We start from the raw sequence: 14,456 nt of genomic DNA on the forward strand, positions 1-14,456 counted from the left end.
TCTCCTCATAATATGTTACACCATGCAAAGTCTAGTGTGGACAAACACACACTTCAAGCCTTTGAGCTCAGTAGTGTTTTCTTTCCCTTATCAGTATCAAAGCAACTTGCAAGTATCTTTTCTCATTAAATATGCATTACCCTTAACTCCCAACTCCCTTTCACTTCGCAAAATTCCAGACTCCAAAAATGAAGAGGAGTCAGAAAAAACACACACGGACAATATATCTTCAAAAATCTCACTTAATTTAGTTCCTGCTTTTCAATGTCCATATACGGTATTGGTGACTTCAAATAAACATCCAGGTTATACAGATGAAGCTCGCAGTTTCTGGTGACTCACAAACAAGGGACTACTTTACCAAAGGCAGTAGTATCTCCCTGCAATCTTCTGCAATAGCCCAGCAGCAGGTAAAGATCTATATGTAACACAGCTCTTGCTGAATATCTTGCAAACATCACAAGAAATTCTTCTCAGTAAGACAAGCTGTTATCAGTTGGGCTCCGAAGAGAATAAACTCTCAAATAATTCAGATTAGCAGGCTTACAGCCTGTCCTGACATTATCCAAGAGTCAAATGGACAGCTGCCCAGCCAATGCTACTTGGCAATGGATCTCCTGGCTAAAGCTTCTTAAAGACCCAGACTCTACAGGTAAAAAGATTCTCCTCATGTCAAGAACACAGAGCAATGATTCAGCTTCCAAGCAGCAAAGCTTTGGAAATGGAATGCCAAGTGAAATCACTGGCAACCTGAGGTAGGACCTCAAGTCTGTAAGGAAGTCCTTTCTGGGTAAAAGGCAACATGGTGGAAATCTTCTATCAATATCAGCATTTCACCCTTCCTTCCAGTCAATGTCAGACTTAAGAAAACTGCGTTCAGAGCTCCATGGAGTAGTATACTGATTACCACAGCACCAATCTCATGAAGATGGTGGTTTTATAGCCAGATTTATTACAGAACCAGATATATTCACTAAAGGAAGCATCTTGATTGTTAAGGCACTTCAGACTTGTCAATTGAGAGAAGTCAAACAAAATTTTTGCAGGACAAGCTGAAACAATACTTGTACTGAGCCATTTCATCTCCACTAGAGAATATACCCAGAAAAGTGGCAGAAAGAAAGGGGTGAGACAGAAAAATAAATAAAACCAGACTTTGGAACGTGCTTAACTAGGATACTCTCAAGAACAGGCTGCATCTGTTTTTTCCATTTAATTAATACTGTGTCTGTAAGCTTGTACACTTGGATATTGCCAGTCCTGGAGACTATCCCACTGAGATGTGTTTATGATGGTCAATGCCAGAGAATATTTGCACACCCTCAACAACAGACTAAGATTCTGTACCTCCTTGTCTGAAGACCTAAAAGTGCATGGGATCCAGTTGATGCACTCTTGATCTGGCTTAGGGATGCCTGTAAATTCTACACATAGTCTGACCTCCAGGATGCTTATGCATAGCTTCTTTTGTCTGGAAAATTAAAAAGCCTCAAGGTCCCCTTGTGCATGCTACCAGTAAACATTTGTCGTGGATGGCAGGAAAGAGGAAACTCAGTTTCTCTGTCTCCCTGGATATATACTCATGCTGGCCACAGCTTTCCATCACAAGAAGGAAGGTCTGACCAATGACTACTCCTGAGGAAACAAGTAGCCTGCATGCCTCTAATAACAATTTGTACACATTGTCACATACAAATGAAACAGATGGCCTGGAATTAGGGGTAAAATTTCCAAAGCACTCAACGTAGAATTCAGTCAGGGTCAGAAATGACTAACAGAATCTAGTATTATTTCAGGACTTACCGTCTTTAAACTAAGATTACATTTACTTATCACCATTAAACCATTATTATGAAACACAGGGTTACCAAAATTGGCTATCAATGGTCTCGAGACAAACAGAACATTTCAAATATCTTTCCTTCCATCTAGCAGAAGGCCCATTTATCTTCCCTGCTTAATATTCCCTTACATAACACTTGATACGTCTGCATAGAACCCCCAAGCAGGTAGTGACAAGCAAAATACTGGAGGAGGTTAGAAAAAGTGAGGAAAACGGTACGACGAGGGTATTTTTCAGTCTCCTTACTACTGCCTGCTGCAGGGGCAACGGGCTGCTCTACTCCCTTCCCTATAAACAATCCAACTTAGAGAAAATATCCATCAGTGCCATCTAGCTAATACAATACAACATTGTTCCAGCTGAACTGAGTCACCACAGCAGCAAAGGAGCTTGCTTACAACTCTTAGGATTGCTGAATGGATGGGTTTTATTTTGCTTGTTTTATCAGCATGCAGATACACATGACATCTGCTGTCTTCCTCCCAGAAGTGCAGAAAACAAGTATGCCTCCCTCTCCATCATACAAACATAGGACTGAAGTAGTATTTAGCACTGTCATTCTAAACCTAAGCTTACTCCTCCAGACCAAAATAAGAAGCCTCCTCCTTTCTTTTTAATGAGTAGTAAAAGATTTTTTTCTAAGGCCCCTAGAACTAGCAGGATGATATCTTCCCTGAAAGCTTCCTGCAAGAAGAGTCTCTGTCCTTGTATTGTACTGTTTAGCCTGTTGTGCTTGTTTTTCAGGGAAGACGTGTAGAACCAGGATCTGTGTATCACCTTACTCATTTCAGAATGGAGAAACTCTGCTCCTTCTCCATCTCCAAGATAGAAGACTTCTCACGTTTTCTACTTTTTAAGAAGGGGGGAGGTGAGGAAGAAAAAAAAAAAGTTCCCAAAGGATCACAGACTGACTATGTCTCATATTAGACTTCTGAAGTTCCACTTGAAGCCAAAACATTTGAGAGGAACTCACAAATGGAAGCCTGCACCATGAGTTGTGTTCTTGACATGACAGGTACTCTCAATGTAGTAACCTGGCAAGCGCGGAAAAAAAAAGTCTCAGAGCTCAAGTGTTTGAGGCACACACATACCCAGGACAGACACATATGAACGAGTAGTCAAACCAACAGAGTAAGTTTCTAAACTAGAACTATTCATGGAAATAAAATCCGTGCAATTGACCTCCCACCTGCGAGAGGGTGAGAAGTTATGTTTGTGAGTACTTGACTTGGCTGGAGCTCGGGAGGTTTGTCTTCGCCTTGCCGCAGGTGGTGAATACTCCCTAGAAGGGGAAGAATTACTGCCAGAATGATCTGCAGGACTAGGAGAACGCTTCTGTCTATGGGAGCTTTCAGAGGGATCCCTGGGAAACATAAACAGTAGCTTGTTTCACAGGTGTAATATAGCTTTAGTACATTTCTAAGAAATTACAAACAACTCCAAGACAGAACCTGTGCTTACAAGATCAAGAACTATCTTACAGAATCATTTGTTCCATTTATAATTTCATATATGAAATTGCCTTAAACTAGCAAAACTCAAGAACGCAAGATATGCACTAAATTTCTTGCTAATCACTGGACTGTAAAATAGAAAACTAGAATATAGTAAAACCAAAAATATATTCTTGTAATTTTACCTAATATTTCATGTAGTCGTGAAACAGAATTCCTATCAATAGAGAATTATCTTGCTACCCTATTTAAAAATTTCTGTAATGTCAGAACTTTATTGAAGAACCCTAAGCTCACAGACATTTTCAAACACTAATCACAGCTGCATATGAACAAGAGGTCTGTCAGAACCTTCAACTATTTAACTTAGTGTACATCATGAAGATTTGACATTATTTCTTAATTTTTATTATTTAGGAAAAAAAAGAGAAAAATGCAACACTGAAATACAAGGCTGTAGTCACCACAGCAACACCGATTATAATACAACGATAAGCCAATTATTCTCTTGATCCTTTCAGCACTACCTAGAATGTTCTTTTCTACTGCTTACGACCTTCCAGTAATGAAGTGTGCAAGCATGAGGGGAATAATATACTTTAAAGTAAGAATGGTGTAATTTATTTAATCAATTAAAAATACACAATTCACTTGTCTTCCACTCCATAGTCTTTGCTATGCCAGTGACAAAGTAAACACATACGAACACACACCCCATTTTCATCAAGGGAATATGGGACTTAAAAACGCAGATGATGTATTTTTCAACTTAAATGGACACCTATGCTTCAGAAAATAATGGGAATAGTCATACTAGTCCACCATTTGAGATAGATAGATAGTTAGAAAGTGAAGTAATTCTAAAATTGCAATAGTCTTCGACTACTTCAGAAATACTTTTAACCTACTGAGCATTAGGGAGAGTTTAAATGTGCCACTGCCAATTTATAAAGATATTAGTCCTCTAAGATTTCAGAAGAGTAGGCAAGCGGACAAGTGAATGACTTTGTCAAAGATTTTTGGCAAATGCATTGCTCCATTGGCAAAGGTCCAACTTCCTGAAAAGTAATGAATCTATCAAAAGGGTATTTTACAAATTTGATAAGTTATGTAATTAAAACCTACCAACCTGTTAGTTATAGTCTATCAATCCATCTATATAACACACTTACAATATTTAACGAGTACTGAAAAGGTTGTTGGCAAAGCAGGTATAAATCCCTTATTATTCAGTGTTCTATGACAGATAACTTTAAAAGCAAGGTTACATTAATGTTAAAAGCTAATAATGCAACATGACTTACCTTTGCTTCTCTTTTTTCTCCTTGTGCCTTTCAAAGTCACGCCCTCTCTCTTTCACCTCCCTTGCCTTTTCTTCTGAACGTTCTTTTGCTTTATGTTTCTCTTTGTGTTTTTTCCCCAGGGGAGTTTCCTCTTGTACTGGAGGAGGAGGACTAGGGGTACGAGGACCTTTCTTTTTACTCTGGTTACTTTTAGAACTCCTAGAGATAAATTAACAGGAGGGGAAAAAAATCAAGGACTGCCAACTATTTCAAATAATGGTTTCTCAGATGCTGGCAGAAAAGTTATAACCTAAAGGGTCTTGAAGCTTTTAGGATAGGATTCACCACTCTGTTAGCAAGCAGTGCTTAATAACTGTACTTGACCAAAGGGGGAATGCAGATGGTAAAAATTCACATTGAGCTCTTCCATTTATAACCTTTATTTCTGAAGTGAACAAAACCAGGAATTGCTTCTGTTCATACAGAATCAGTTTTCCAAGTTAAAATGCCCTTGCACGAACTGCACACATGAGAGTATCAGAACTCTATATATATAGTATCTTGTCTGTTTAGACTCCCATTTCTGCTATGCAATACCCCAATCACATACACAAAATTACTTGAACAACTCATGTCTTAGATTTAATGTTAACTACCTGACACAGTTATCCACAGCATCCAAATATTTTTAATATGCATTTCGCAATATGAAATAATATATCTTTTTCCATATAAACAACCACTGACATAAACCCTATAAACTAGATATCACTGCATACTGAATATCAGTAGCATACTGAGCATCAGTAGCATACTAGCCCATGCTGTACATTCTTGTAGCAAAACCAACATGATCTTCTCCCTTTTTTAAAGGGGATTTTTGCTTAGCAAATACAGATGTGTCTGCTTACACCGCTGCAGTAATTTCTTTCCTATCTAAAAGCTGCAAACAGTGATTCAAAAGGTCCTGCAGCCAGCAGAACTTAGAAAAAGGTTTTGGAGACTGACTTTTTGTGGCAAGGTGCCCAGTTTGAACTTCCTGTGATTTTCACAGACCTTACCTTACTTTTTTCCCCTTCCCCTGCCACATCCTTTACTTCTTTTCCCCTCCTGAATTCTGAGAAATTCCCTGCCTTGAAAGTCAAACGTTATTTCCTGAACATCATTATGCAATACCAACAGAATGTGCAGTTTTAAACATTTCACTTCAGTCTAGAGCAGCTACTTCACAGGCTGCAGCATCTGAAATAAAACTGCTTCCTGATTTTTAATGGTTTATATTTCCTCATCACCTCCCAGAGACTGGACATTTAAAGAGAAAAGAACTGCTTGTAAACCATGAAATTAATCAACTGACAACTACATGCATATAAAAATTTTCTGCAGAAGATTATTCACAGTGCACAATTTAGAGACCTTCCCGTAAAGTTATATAAAAGTCCTGAAAGCAAGGAAAATGAAAAACCATATTAATTATGAAAACCCCAGTATTAAAGAACAGTGTGGTTTTCTGACCTCTCTTTCTCACAAGATGCATCTACATACTGACCTCTGCTGATCCAAAAGTGGGGAAGATACAGTAGATGCTTTCTTCTCTTTCTTACTAGCTGAGGAAGATGATTTGGGACTGGATCTTCGTTTTGGAGATTTGCTAGACTTTCTCGGTGATGGTGATAATTTAGATCTAACCACCTCTGGAGAAATCTTGAGGAAAAGAATATATTAACCAATAAGATATTGATGCTGAAAAGCTTATCTGTATGCTGATATATGTGTCAAATATGTAAATTCAGTAACAGTCTACATCCGAGATCTTAACCATGTACACATCTATCTCAAAGAAACTAACCATATCGTTTTCAAAGAACACCATAAAAGGAAGATGATAGGAAAAGGGTGGGGGAAGATAAGTGATACACTCCATAATACGTTACAAAAACTGTAACTAAAAGTTTAAAATCATTACATACTCAAGTTTGTCTGAAAAAGAAAGAACTATGTTAAGGCTTTTTTTAAAGCTTCCCTGAAATCTGACGGGTTCTAACACTTATAGCTTTGCCTCTGTCACTCTACTTTACTCTGTTACTACAAGACATGCCGGAAAAGGAGCTTGGCAAACATTATGCCTTGTGTTTTCTTCTACATGTCTTCTTTGTTAAAGGTCTTATTAGTTTTATATCATTCAAAATGCATTAAATCCTACTCATTTAATAGCTGACTTCATAAAGCAGAAAACTTGGTTATGGTGCTGGATGATTGACCAGATACTCACAACCAATATCCAAGTCACATACTAAGTTATACACATGCCAGTTATTTACTACTATGTAACACAATAGTGCATTTGTAGCCCAGGAAGCTCAAGTCTCCCAGGAAACAAATTAGAAGCCTATGAAGTGGCTGATGATTTATTTTTTTAATTTCATATTCCCATAATACAAACCTCTTTTTTAATGACTATTTCCTCTCGTTTCTCCATGTTTTCCTGTTCCAACTTCATGAGTTCTCTCTGAATCTTTTGGCGCTTCATTTCCAAAGACAGCTCATGATCATAATCATAATTAACATCTCCATTATCAGAGTCTTTATTAAAAAAGAAAAGTAAATAGATTAGTAAACAATCACATATAAAATAAATCATAATATTTAGCACACTGGATGCCAAGCATAAATATTTCCTTGACTTTTAAGCACTGCATGAATGGATCAATGAAGCTAAGCCAAATCTCTTCTCCAATTATGTCTGTAAACCTGAAATAACTCCAGTTAGTTCCATACAACCTGTAGTTAAATTCTTAAACTTCATTTAAAAAAAACACCTTAACTTCTTTCAGACACTTGCATCAATTAAGCTGAGGCAGTAAGGGAAACACAGTAAATCATTTATTTATATTTAAATAACACACAAAAAAAATTAAGAGTGTGTTTTCACAAAGACCAAAAATATGTAGAGCACTACTTAAGTGGGAAATCTCACATGAAACGGATTTAAATAGTGATGCACAATACTAGAGGTTTTCGTTTAATGGAGTATCCCACAAATCAACTGATATTTATTTAATTACATCTACAAATTGATTTTAAAATAAAATAAGAGGGCTATATGACCTCTTTCACTGGATAAATGCATACTTCAAGAGTTTATTTCTGGTTTTAAAACATTATTACTGTTTCATTTTCTCATCAGAAAAGGTGCTATTTCTCTCATTTTTTTATTCAGTCACGGCTAGTTAATACCAGATGCTTCAAGCCTTGCAACTGAAATCTTGTTGAAAATTAAAGTAGTTTTACTCACTCTGTTTACATTTCTTATTTTGTTTATGGCTATTTAAGTCTAATGCTCAAAAAAGCACTTTAGGAAAATAACTGAGAGAGGAAAGATGACTTCATTAAAAAGTCATTAGCTTTCACCCCCCTTCCTACACACAGGAACTATGTAAAAGGTTTTGCAATAACTAAACTCAGTCTACAGATTCCCTTCATGCGTCAGGAATGCATGGGAGCGGCTTACAGAGAGGTGCAGCTCCTAACAGCATTAGGTTTTTTCCCAGTCCATCTGTCCTCTTCCCTTGCAATATTGTAACTACTTCTGAAACACTGATACTTTCAAAACTATGTGAACACCACAGTGCATTAGAAGCTGCCATAATTTCACTGTGAGGTGAACTTCAGCTCTAACAAAACCAAAATGGAGGAACTCAGAAGAGAGAGGAGAAAACAAAGACAGTCTTTTCCTCAAGTGTCCACATATCAAACAGACGAGTGTTATCAACAAGGACAAAGAAATCACCTTTTAAACACACACAAAAAAGACTACAGAAGGTAACGCAAGACTCTTACCACTCTTGCCGTGTTTTCAGAAGATAAATAGTTCTACCAATTGCTACCTTCAGCTGTTGTCACACTCATTCTAATGGAGCCCTTGTTAATGAGACACTCCACACCATTACAAATTATGCAACAAAAACCTGCTGACTTTCAAATTCAAAGGAGTTATGCTCTCTCCTCAGACTGACCAGTTTCAAAATTACTTTGGATGTAACTTGGATTCAACTACTGATCTAAACGTGAAAGGTTCAGCAACCGAGCTGCCTAGAGCCAAATTCTTTGTCTGAAGAGTCAAAAAAAAGGCAAAAAAAAGCATGTGTTTTTAAAATAAGTTGGTTTCACCATTGTAGCAGTCCAACTCAGATTGCTTCTTTGCTCTCCTCCAAAAATAAACATTAATGGCTACTGCATAAAAGTATTCTGCTTAGAGTCCAAATCTTTAAGCATTTTGCTTTACAAACAGCCCAGTAATCTAGCAATTCTTTGAGCTGTAGGGGGACCATTAGTTTTATTATACTCACCTTCTCGATTTGTTTCCCAATCCCCATTTTCCTCTTCACTTTCTGGTGTTCTCTCCTTTGTAATTTTGATATCCTCCTTTTCTCTATGTCTTCCTCGTGAGGACTCTTTCTATAAAGGGAAAAATGCTGCATTAGAGTATACAACTTTATTTTAAAAGACGCCTGAAGAAGCACGTATATTTTACATGGTATTTTGGCTGTTTCTTTTTTTGTAGTACAAAAAGCATTTTCCCCTTCAGCCTGTTGAACAAATACCTTCTAAAATAAGCAGAGACTCCACAGGCAACATGTTCTAATGCAATTTCATATAATCAGTACGCAAATAGCAGATGGGGAAAAGAGAAGAAAGAATTCATAAAATAAGAAGGTTTAAAGGCAGGGCAAGAATCGAGCACGTATCAGCAAATAAAGTTTAAAACAGGAACTGAGAGAACAGATCAGGTTCTTAAGATCAGAAGTTTAATGAACATTTAAAGACTATAGTTTTAACAGCTTGAGTAAGAGTTCTCAGCTGTAAATAAGAACATTTATATGCAAGGCAGATGAGCCTCAGAAGCTGAACCATTTAACTCTCCAGAGGATAAAGAATAAGGGGAATAATAAAATAATAAAAAAAAAAAAACAAAACAGAAACCCTTGGCTGGCAGAAGGAAGGGGGGAAAAAAGTCTAAAGGAACACAATGGAATCAAGTTTTGTCGATAGTTTTTGATCTTTCACTGGTCCCAAGTTACCAGACAAGTCTAACTGTTGCAGTAGCATGCATTTTGCACGTGGCAGATGGTCCTGTGGATACCCAAGGAAGCCAGAGGCTATTGTTACAAGAAAGAAGATAATTTCAAAAGGCAACTGAACCTGTGCTGCTCTTCTCCCCCTGCTAAATTCTAGTAGCAAAGCTGCATAGTTCCATCATTGCCTCTACTGAAATAATATTCTCTAAATAATCTACCTGGGCTCAAGTGGAGTACAGGACAAAGTTTTTTCACTATTTGCAAAAAAAAAAGAATGTTCAAGCTTAGAAGTATCTCAGGTTAATTTATTAAGTAGGAAAACAGAAAGAGCAAATAATGAAAGTCCGTCCCATATCCCTTTTGTTCTCACCTCCCATAGTGCCTTCTTTTGTCTTTTGGGGATTCTTCAGTGTTGATATGTAGGAACCTTTGTTTTTATGCCAAGAAAAGGAAATGCCTGAGAATTTCACTAGCTATTCCTTATCAGGGCTTAGATCTTGACTTAATTTAAATCCTTAACATCACCTTAGAAACACAGTACGAAAATAACACAACATAGTGGATAGTCACTCCCAAGTGACTAAAATTCAACTATTCCTTTTTATTCACTAACAATGTTAAAATCTTATCCCTAATGACATAAATGATGACAGAAAAAGTACAGCATTTATTTTACCTAGTGAACTAAAACAGATGCTTCAATGCACAGTTATCTTCAAGCCTCTCATCTTGATGCATTCAGTATATCATATTCAAAGCCTTAGAAGGTTTGGAAAAAACTGACTGGTTGCTACATAACACAAAGGAACTTCACCATAAAGAACTAATTTGTGTCACATTTAATTTAAAGCGGCTTGTAGAATAAGGAAAAAAAGTTATTTTTCTCCATTTCATGATAGGATCTCTAAAATAATGCAAAAAATTCTAACCTACCAAGTCGTGTTGGTTGTTGACATCAACTGCAGACAAGTCTACGTCAACTAAGCCATCATCACAACATGTACTAAAGACATTTCAGTCTAAAAGCAAGAATTGTACTAAGCTCCAAAGCAACTTTAAAAGAAAATGACTCTGATGAGATTTGAAAATCTGTAACTTTAGCAACAAGCCCCTCCTGCAACCATTCTTTTTTTTTCTTAGAGTATCTTAATTTTTCTAGACTGCCCTCCTTGAAGAATGCATCTGTTCTATTAAACTGTGTCCTGCTGCTATAATCTCCAACTAATTTCTACAATATAAACAAACAATAAACATTATTTCTAAAATACAAATACTAGTTTCTATTAATTCAACACTATTTGTTACTAGCAAACCGAAACACGCATGTTAGGACATCCTCTATATACTGATTTCAAAAACCTTCTCAAAGCCAATTCTCCAAATAACTTGTCAGCAGAGAATGCGTAGATAAGCCAGAATGCTTCAAGACCAATTTAATACCCCATAATGCATTACCAATTTAATACTACACAACTTGTATGTATCTCGCCTACATCTCCAAACTTACAACCAAACACAAGCATCTTGAAACAGCCTGTATTTTCTCCTTTCAGTGGAGAGATTCAGTAGTGGCACAATCATACTTCTACAGAAGAACAGAGAACAAAAACATCTATGAAAGGAATTTTATTGAATTATTGAATATAGGGGAAGGAATAAACAATTTTTACGCAAGCATGCTATTTTACAAGTCAGGACAACTTGATCCAAGCCACTCATACACTAAATGACTTCAGTTTAGTTGTCACGAAAAAAGATTCTGGTAACGTTGCATCTTGAAAAACAAATCTCATTTTGGAAACTGAGTATATTTTCCTGGGGCACACAAATCAAGAATTTAAGTTATGATGGTTTAGAACACATATTTGAGTCTTCTCATCGAAAAGTCTTCAACATATTCCTTTTATTGTACTTGTTCCACTTACAATGCATTTAATTCCCTCATGCTATGGGGAGAAAGTATTTTCTTCATATCCTTATAAATCTTCTTGCACTTTACACAGGTTATTTTTTTGTCTCTCCCTTAATAAAGCCAAGAATAAAATAAGTCAAGCTCCTAAAGGCCAATAGCATGTCTTTCACTTGTACTTGAAGATGCTGTATCCACTTCAGCCACACTTGTAAACTATTTCTCTGCAGACTCTGAAAAAATGCCATTTACTAGACAAAAAACAATAAACTTTCATAATAATATAATTATTTACTAAAAAAAAAAATAAATATAGATTGTCCTAAGAGTAAACAACAGTTTAGTAGACTTTGTCTATGCTGCTTTCAAGTGTGTGCTCACAGTTAAACTACTTATATGTGTTGGACAGATTATTACAGTTTAATGTTGACATTCAGGAGAAATGCTACTTAAGAAAGGAAAAAAAAAATACGACATTATGGCTGAATTCTGTGAAATTTTATTTAATTTAATGTCTACTTAAGTTGAAGTTCCACAGCCCGTAAGATATGATCAGCACTCTACAGCACAAGACTTGATGCCTACTTGAATGAATTTCCCACTACAGTCAGAAGAGTTTGGCCAAGCACAAAAGGACTCATCCAGTCTGCAAAACACGCGTCTACCCAAGAAGTGTTATTTTGCCAACACCGATGGAGACAATATTTATAAGACTCTTACAATCTACAATTCTTACAAGGCAGAAACTTCAGTTTCAGCCTTATCAGCAGATGTATAGGCAGCAGCAATATAAATTAATTCAAAAGCACAGATTTCTTCATATCTAGAATAAGGTGTCACAATAATAAGCTAGAATCTTGTGGGCAAGTACTGTACTATTTTGCTCTACATATAATACCTTTATAATATAAACTACTACCACACTACGCAAACATACAAGAAAATGAATCTGAAGTTTCCCTGAAATGAACAGGTATTGCTTCCATTTCAGAGATGGAAGACAATGCTGACTTCCATTTCCAGTGGAGATACTCAAAAGCCACAGTGACAAAAAGCACAGATATGAAACAAGTGAAACACAGTCCTTACAAAAACCTTTCCTAAATGTACATTAAGTTCTTCCCACTTCTTCTCCCAAATCACACACACCTCCCAGGTAATACTTCAAATCCTCCAATGTAGCTGTCTTCTCATAATACCGTGAAAAATTCAACATAAAAATTTCCAACTAAATACAACAATGGCAGGAACCTTATCTAATTATTTGTATAATAATTGATATACTAACATACAGTGCTGAAATAATTCCGAACACAAATCTGAGAAATACAGAAACAAGAGAGTTCAATGTAGTTGTCCACGTAACGCAGCATATTGTCTCTGAAAATAATAGTACAAGACATGAAGAAATAATAAGGGATATATTCTATAAGCTGTCCATATAGGAAGTTTCTTCCTAAATACATACAGATTGTACTAGTTATCTTATGTCTCCAAAGAAGAAGAAATCTCTTCTAAAAAGATTTTATACTAGTTATACTGTCTCAGCTTTTTGTGGAACCTATTCAGGTTTTTCACTGTCTTCTGGCAATCAGGTAGAATTGTCATGTATAACATAAATAGCATTTCCCCTCGTCATTTTCAAATTTGCCACTCTTTCTACTGGGATAAAGTATGAATATGACGCATCTAGTTTACATTTGCTCAACCACATGTTATATGCATTCGCCACATGTCCTTTCTTTTCTCCAGTCTCTTTCTCACCTCCTTGCCCACTTCAAAAAGACCTTTGACTGCATTTTCTTGCATACAGGTGATCACAACCAAACAGCATTTCAAATAAAACTGGATCATGAATTTCTACAGCATAATATTGATCATTTTCTATTCCATTTTTATATACCTGAGTGTTTGCTTCTGCAACTGTGACTGCACTTTGAACAGATGGTTTCATTGAGCTGTCCACAATAACTTCTTTTTCTACTGGATGGTTTCAGTTATTTTTAAAATTGTCATTCATGATTTTTTGTTTCAAATACTTTCTTCACTGTGCATTACCTTGCACTTGCCAACACCAAGTTTCATCTGCCATTGTACTGCCAAAAACTTTCCCCAATCCCTATGGCATTCCTCAGACTTTAGTAATCTCAACTACTGTTTTCGTATCTTCAGCAAAGATTTCGGATGTCCAACAGTTGTTCCACGTTCTTAAAAAGTTCTAGCTCTTTAGATGAAGCTTCATAGCATCCTCTGTAACTTCATCATTTGAAATTAATCTAAAATTTTCCCTTTAGCTGTCTTCTAAACCTGATAATATTACACCTGCTATTCTTTGACTTATCTATATGCCTCAAAAGCCTTGTTTCAAAAGAAGCTATTTAAGGTTTCACCTGTATCAGACAGTTCTCTCTTAGCCACTATTTGCCGTTAAAGTTTCAGGCTAGTAGAGTAGTGAAGCACAAATTTTGTCTGCAGGAACAGTGCTGCTTTTTTTTTTTTTTTTTTAAAAAAAAAACCAACATAATTATGAAACTTTTTATGGAACAAGCTACCTTTCGTTATTTCAAAACAAAGTTAAGATTTCTTATCCAGCCCCTCTGTTATCCCAAAAGCTTTAATAAGAGATGGAAACATCAGATATTAGATCTCCACCACAACAGTAGGTCTAATGATGGAGCAAGCAGCTCAGCCACTTCAGTCTTCTGTTCTTTTAGATATCCTGGTTCTTTGCAATGTAACTCTTGATGACTCTCCCTCTTCATCTATTTGTTCCGGAATATTTTCTTTCGATATCCCACATTTTAAGAGTTGCCTCCATGCAACTAACACAAAAGCTCAGTGGTTTCCTCAGCCTTCTGTTTTATGAGATTGAAGCAGAGTAATTTTTTC

At 36.3% G+C, this 14,456-nt stretch overlaps 1 protein-coding gene across 9 annotated transcripts in view; it reads right to left on the reverse strand.

Annotated features, from left to right (window-relative positions):
* ZC3H13 (zinc finger CCCH-type containing 13) overlaps positions 1-14,456 on the reverse strand; it is a 50,715-nt gene that overhangs the window by 22,596 nt on the left and 13,663 nt on the right. For 6 of the 9 annotated variants that reach the window (XM_068421934.1, XM_068421942.1, XM_068421913.1 and 3 more), the window contains 5 exons: positions 8,930-9,038; positions 7,024-7,163; positions 6,130-6,284; positions 4,602-4,799; positions 3,033-3,206 (listed from right to left, as the gene is read on the reverse strand). In XM_068421934.1, the coding sequence (XP_068278035.1) occupies positions 3,033-3,206; positions 4,602-4,799; positions 6,130-6,284; positions 7,024-7,163; positions 8,930-9,038 (776 nt within the window). The remainder of the gene's footprint in view (positions 1-3,032; positions 3,207-4,601; positions 4,800-6,129; positions 6,285-7,023; positions 7,164-8,929; positions 9,039-14,456) is intronic. The other 3 variants (XM_068421949.1, XM_068421918.1, XM_068421914.1) reach the window with 2 other exon arrangements.

This window comes from Nyctibius grandis, chromosome 2 (genome assembly GCF_013368605.1).
Source record: "Nyctibius grandis isolate bNycGra1 chromosome 2, bNycGra1.pri, whole genome shotgun sequence".
NCBI classification, from domain to species: Eukaryota; Metazoa; Chordata; class Aves; order Nyctibiiformes; family Nyctibiidae; genus Nyctibius; species Nyctibius grandis.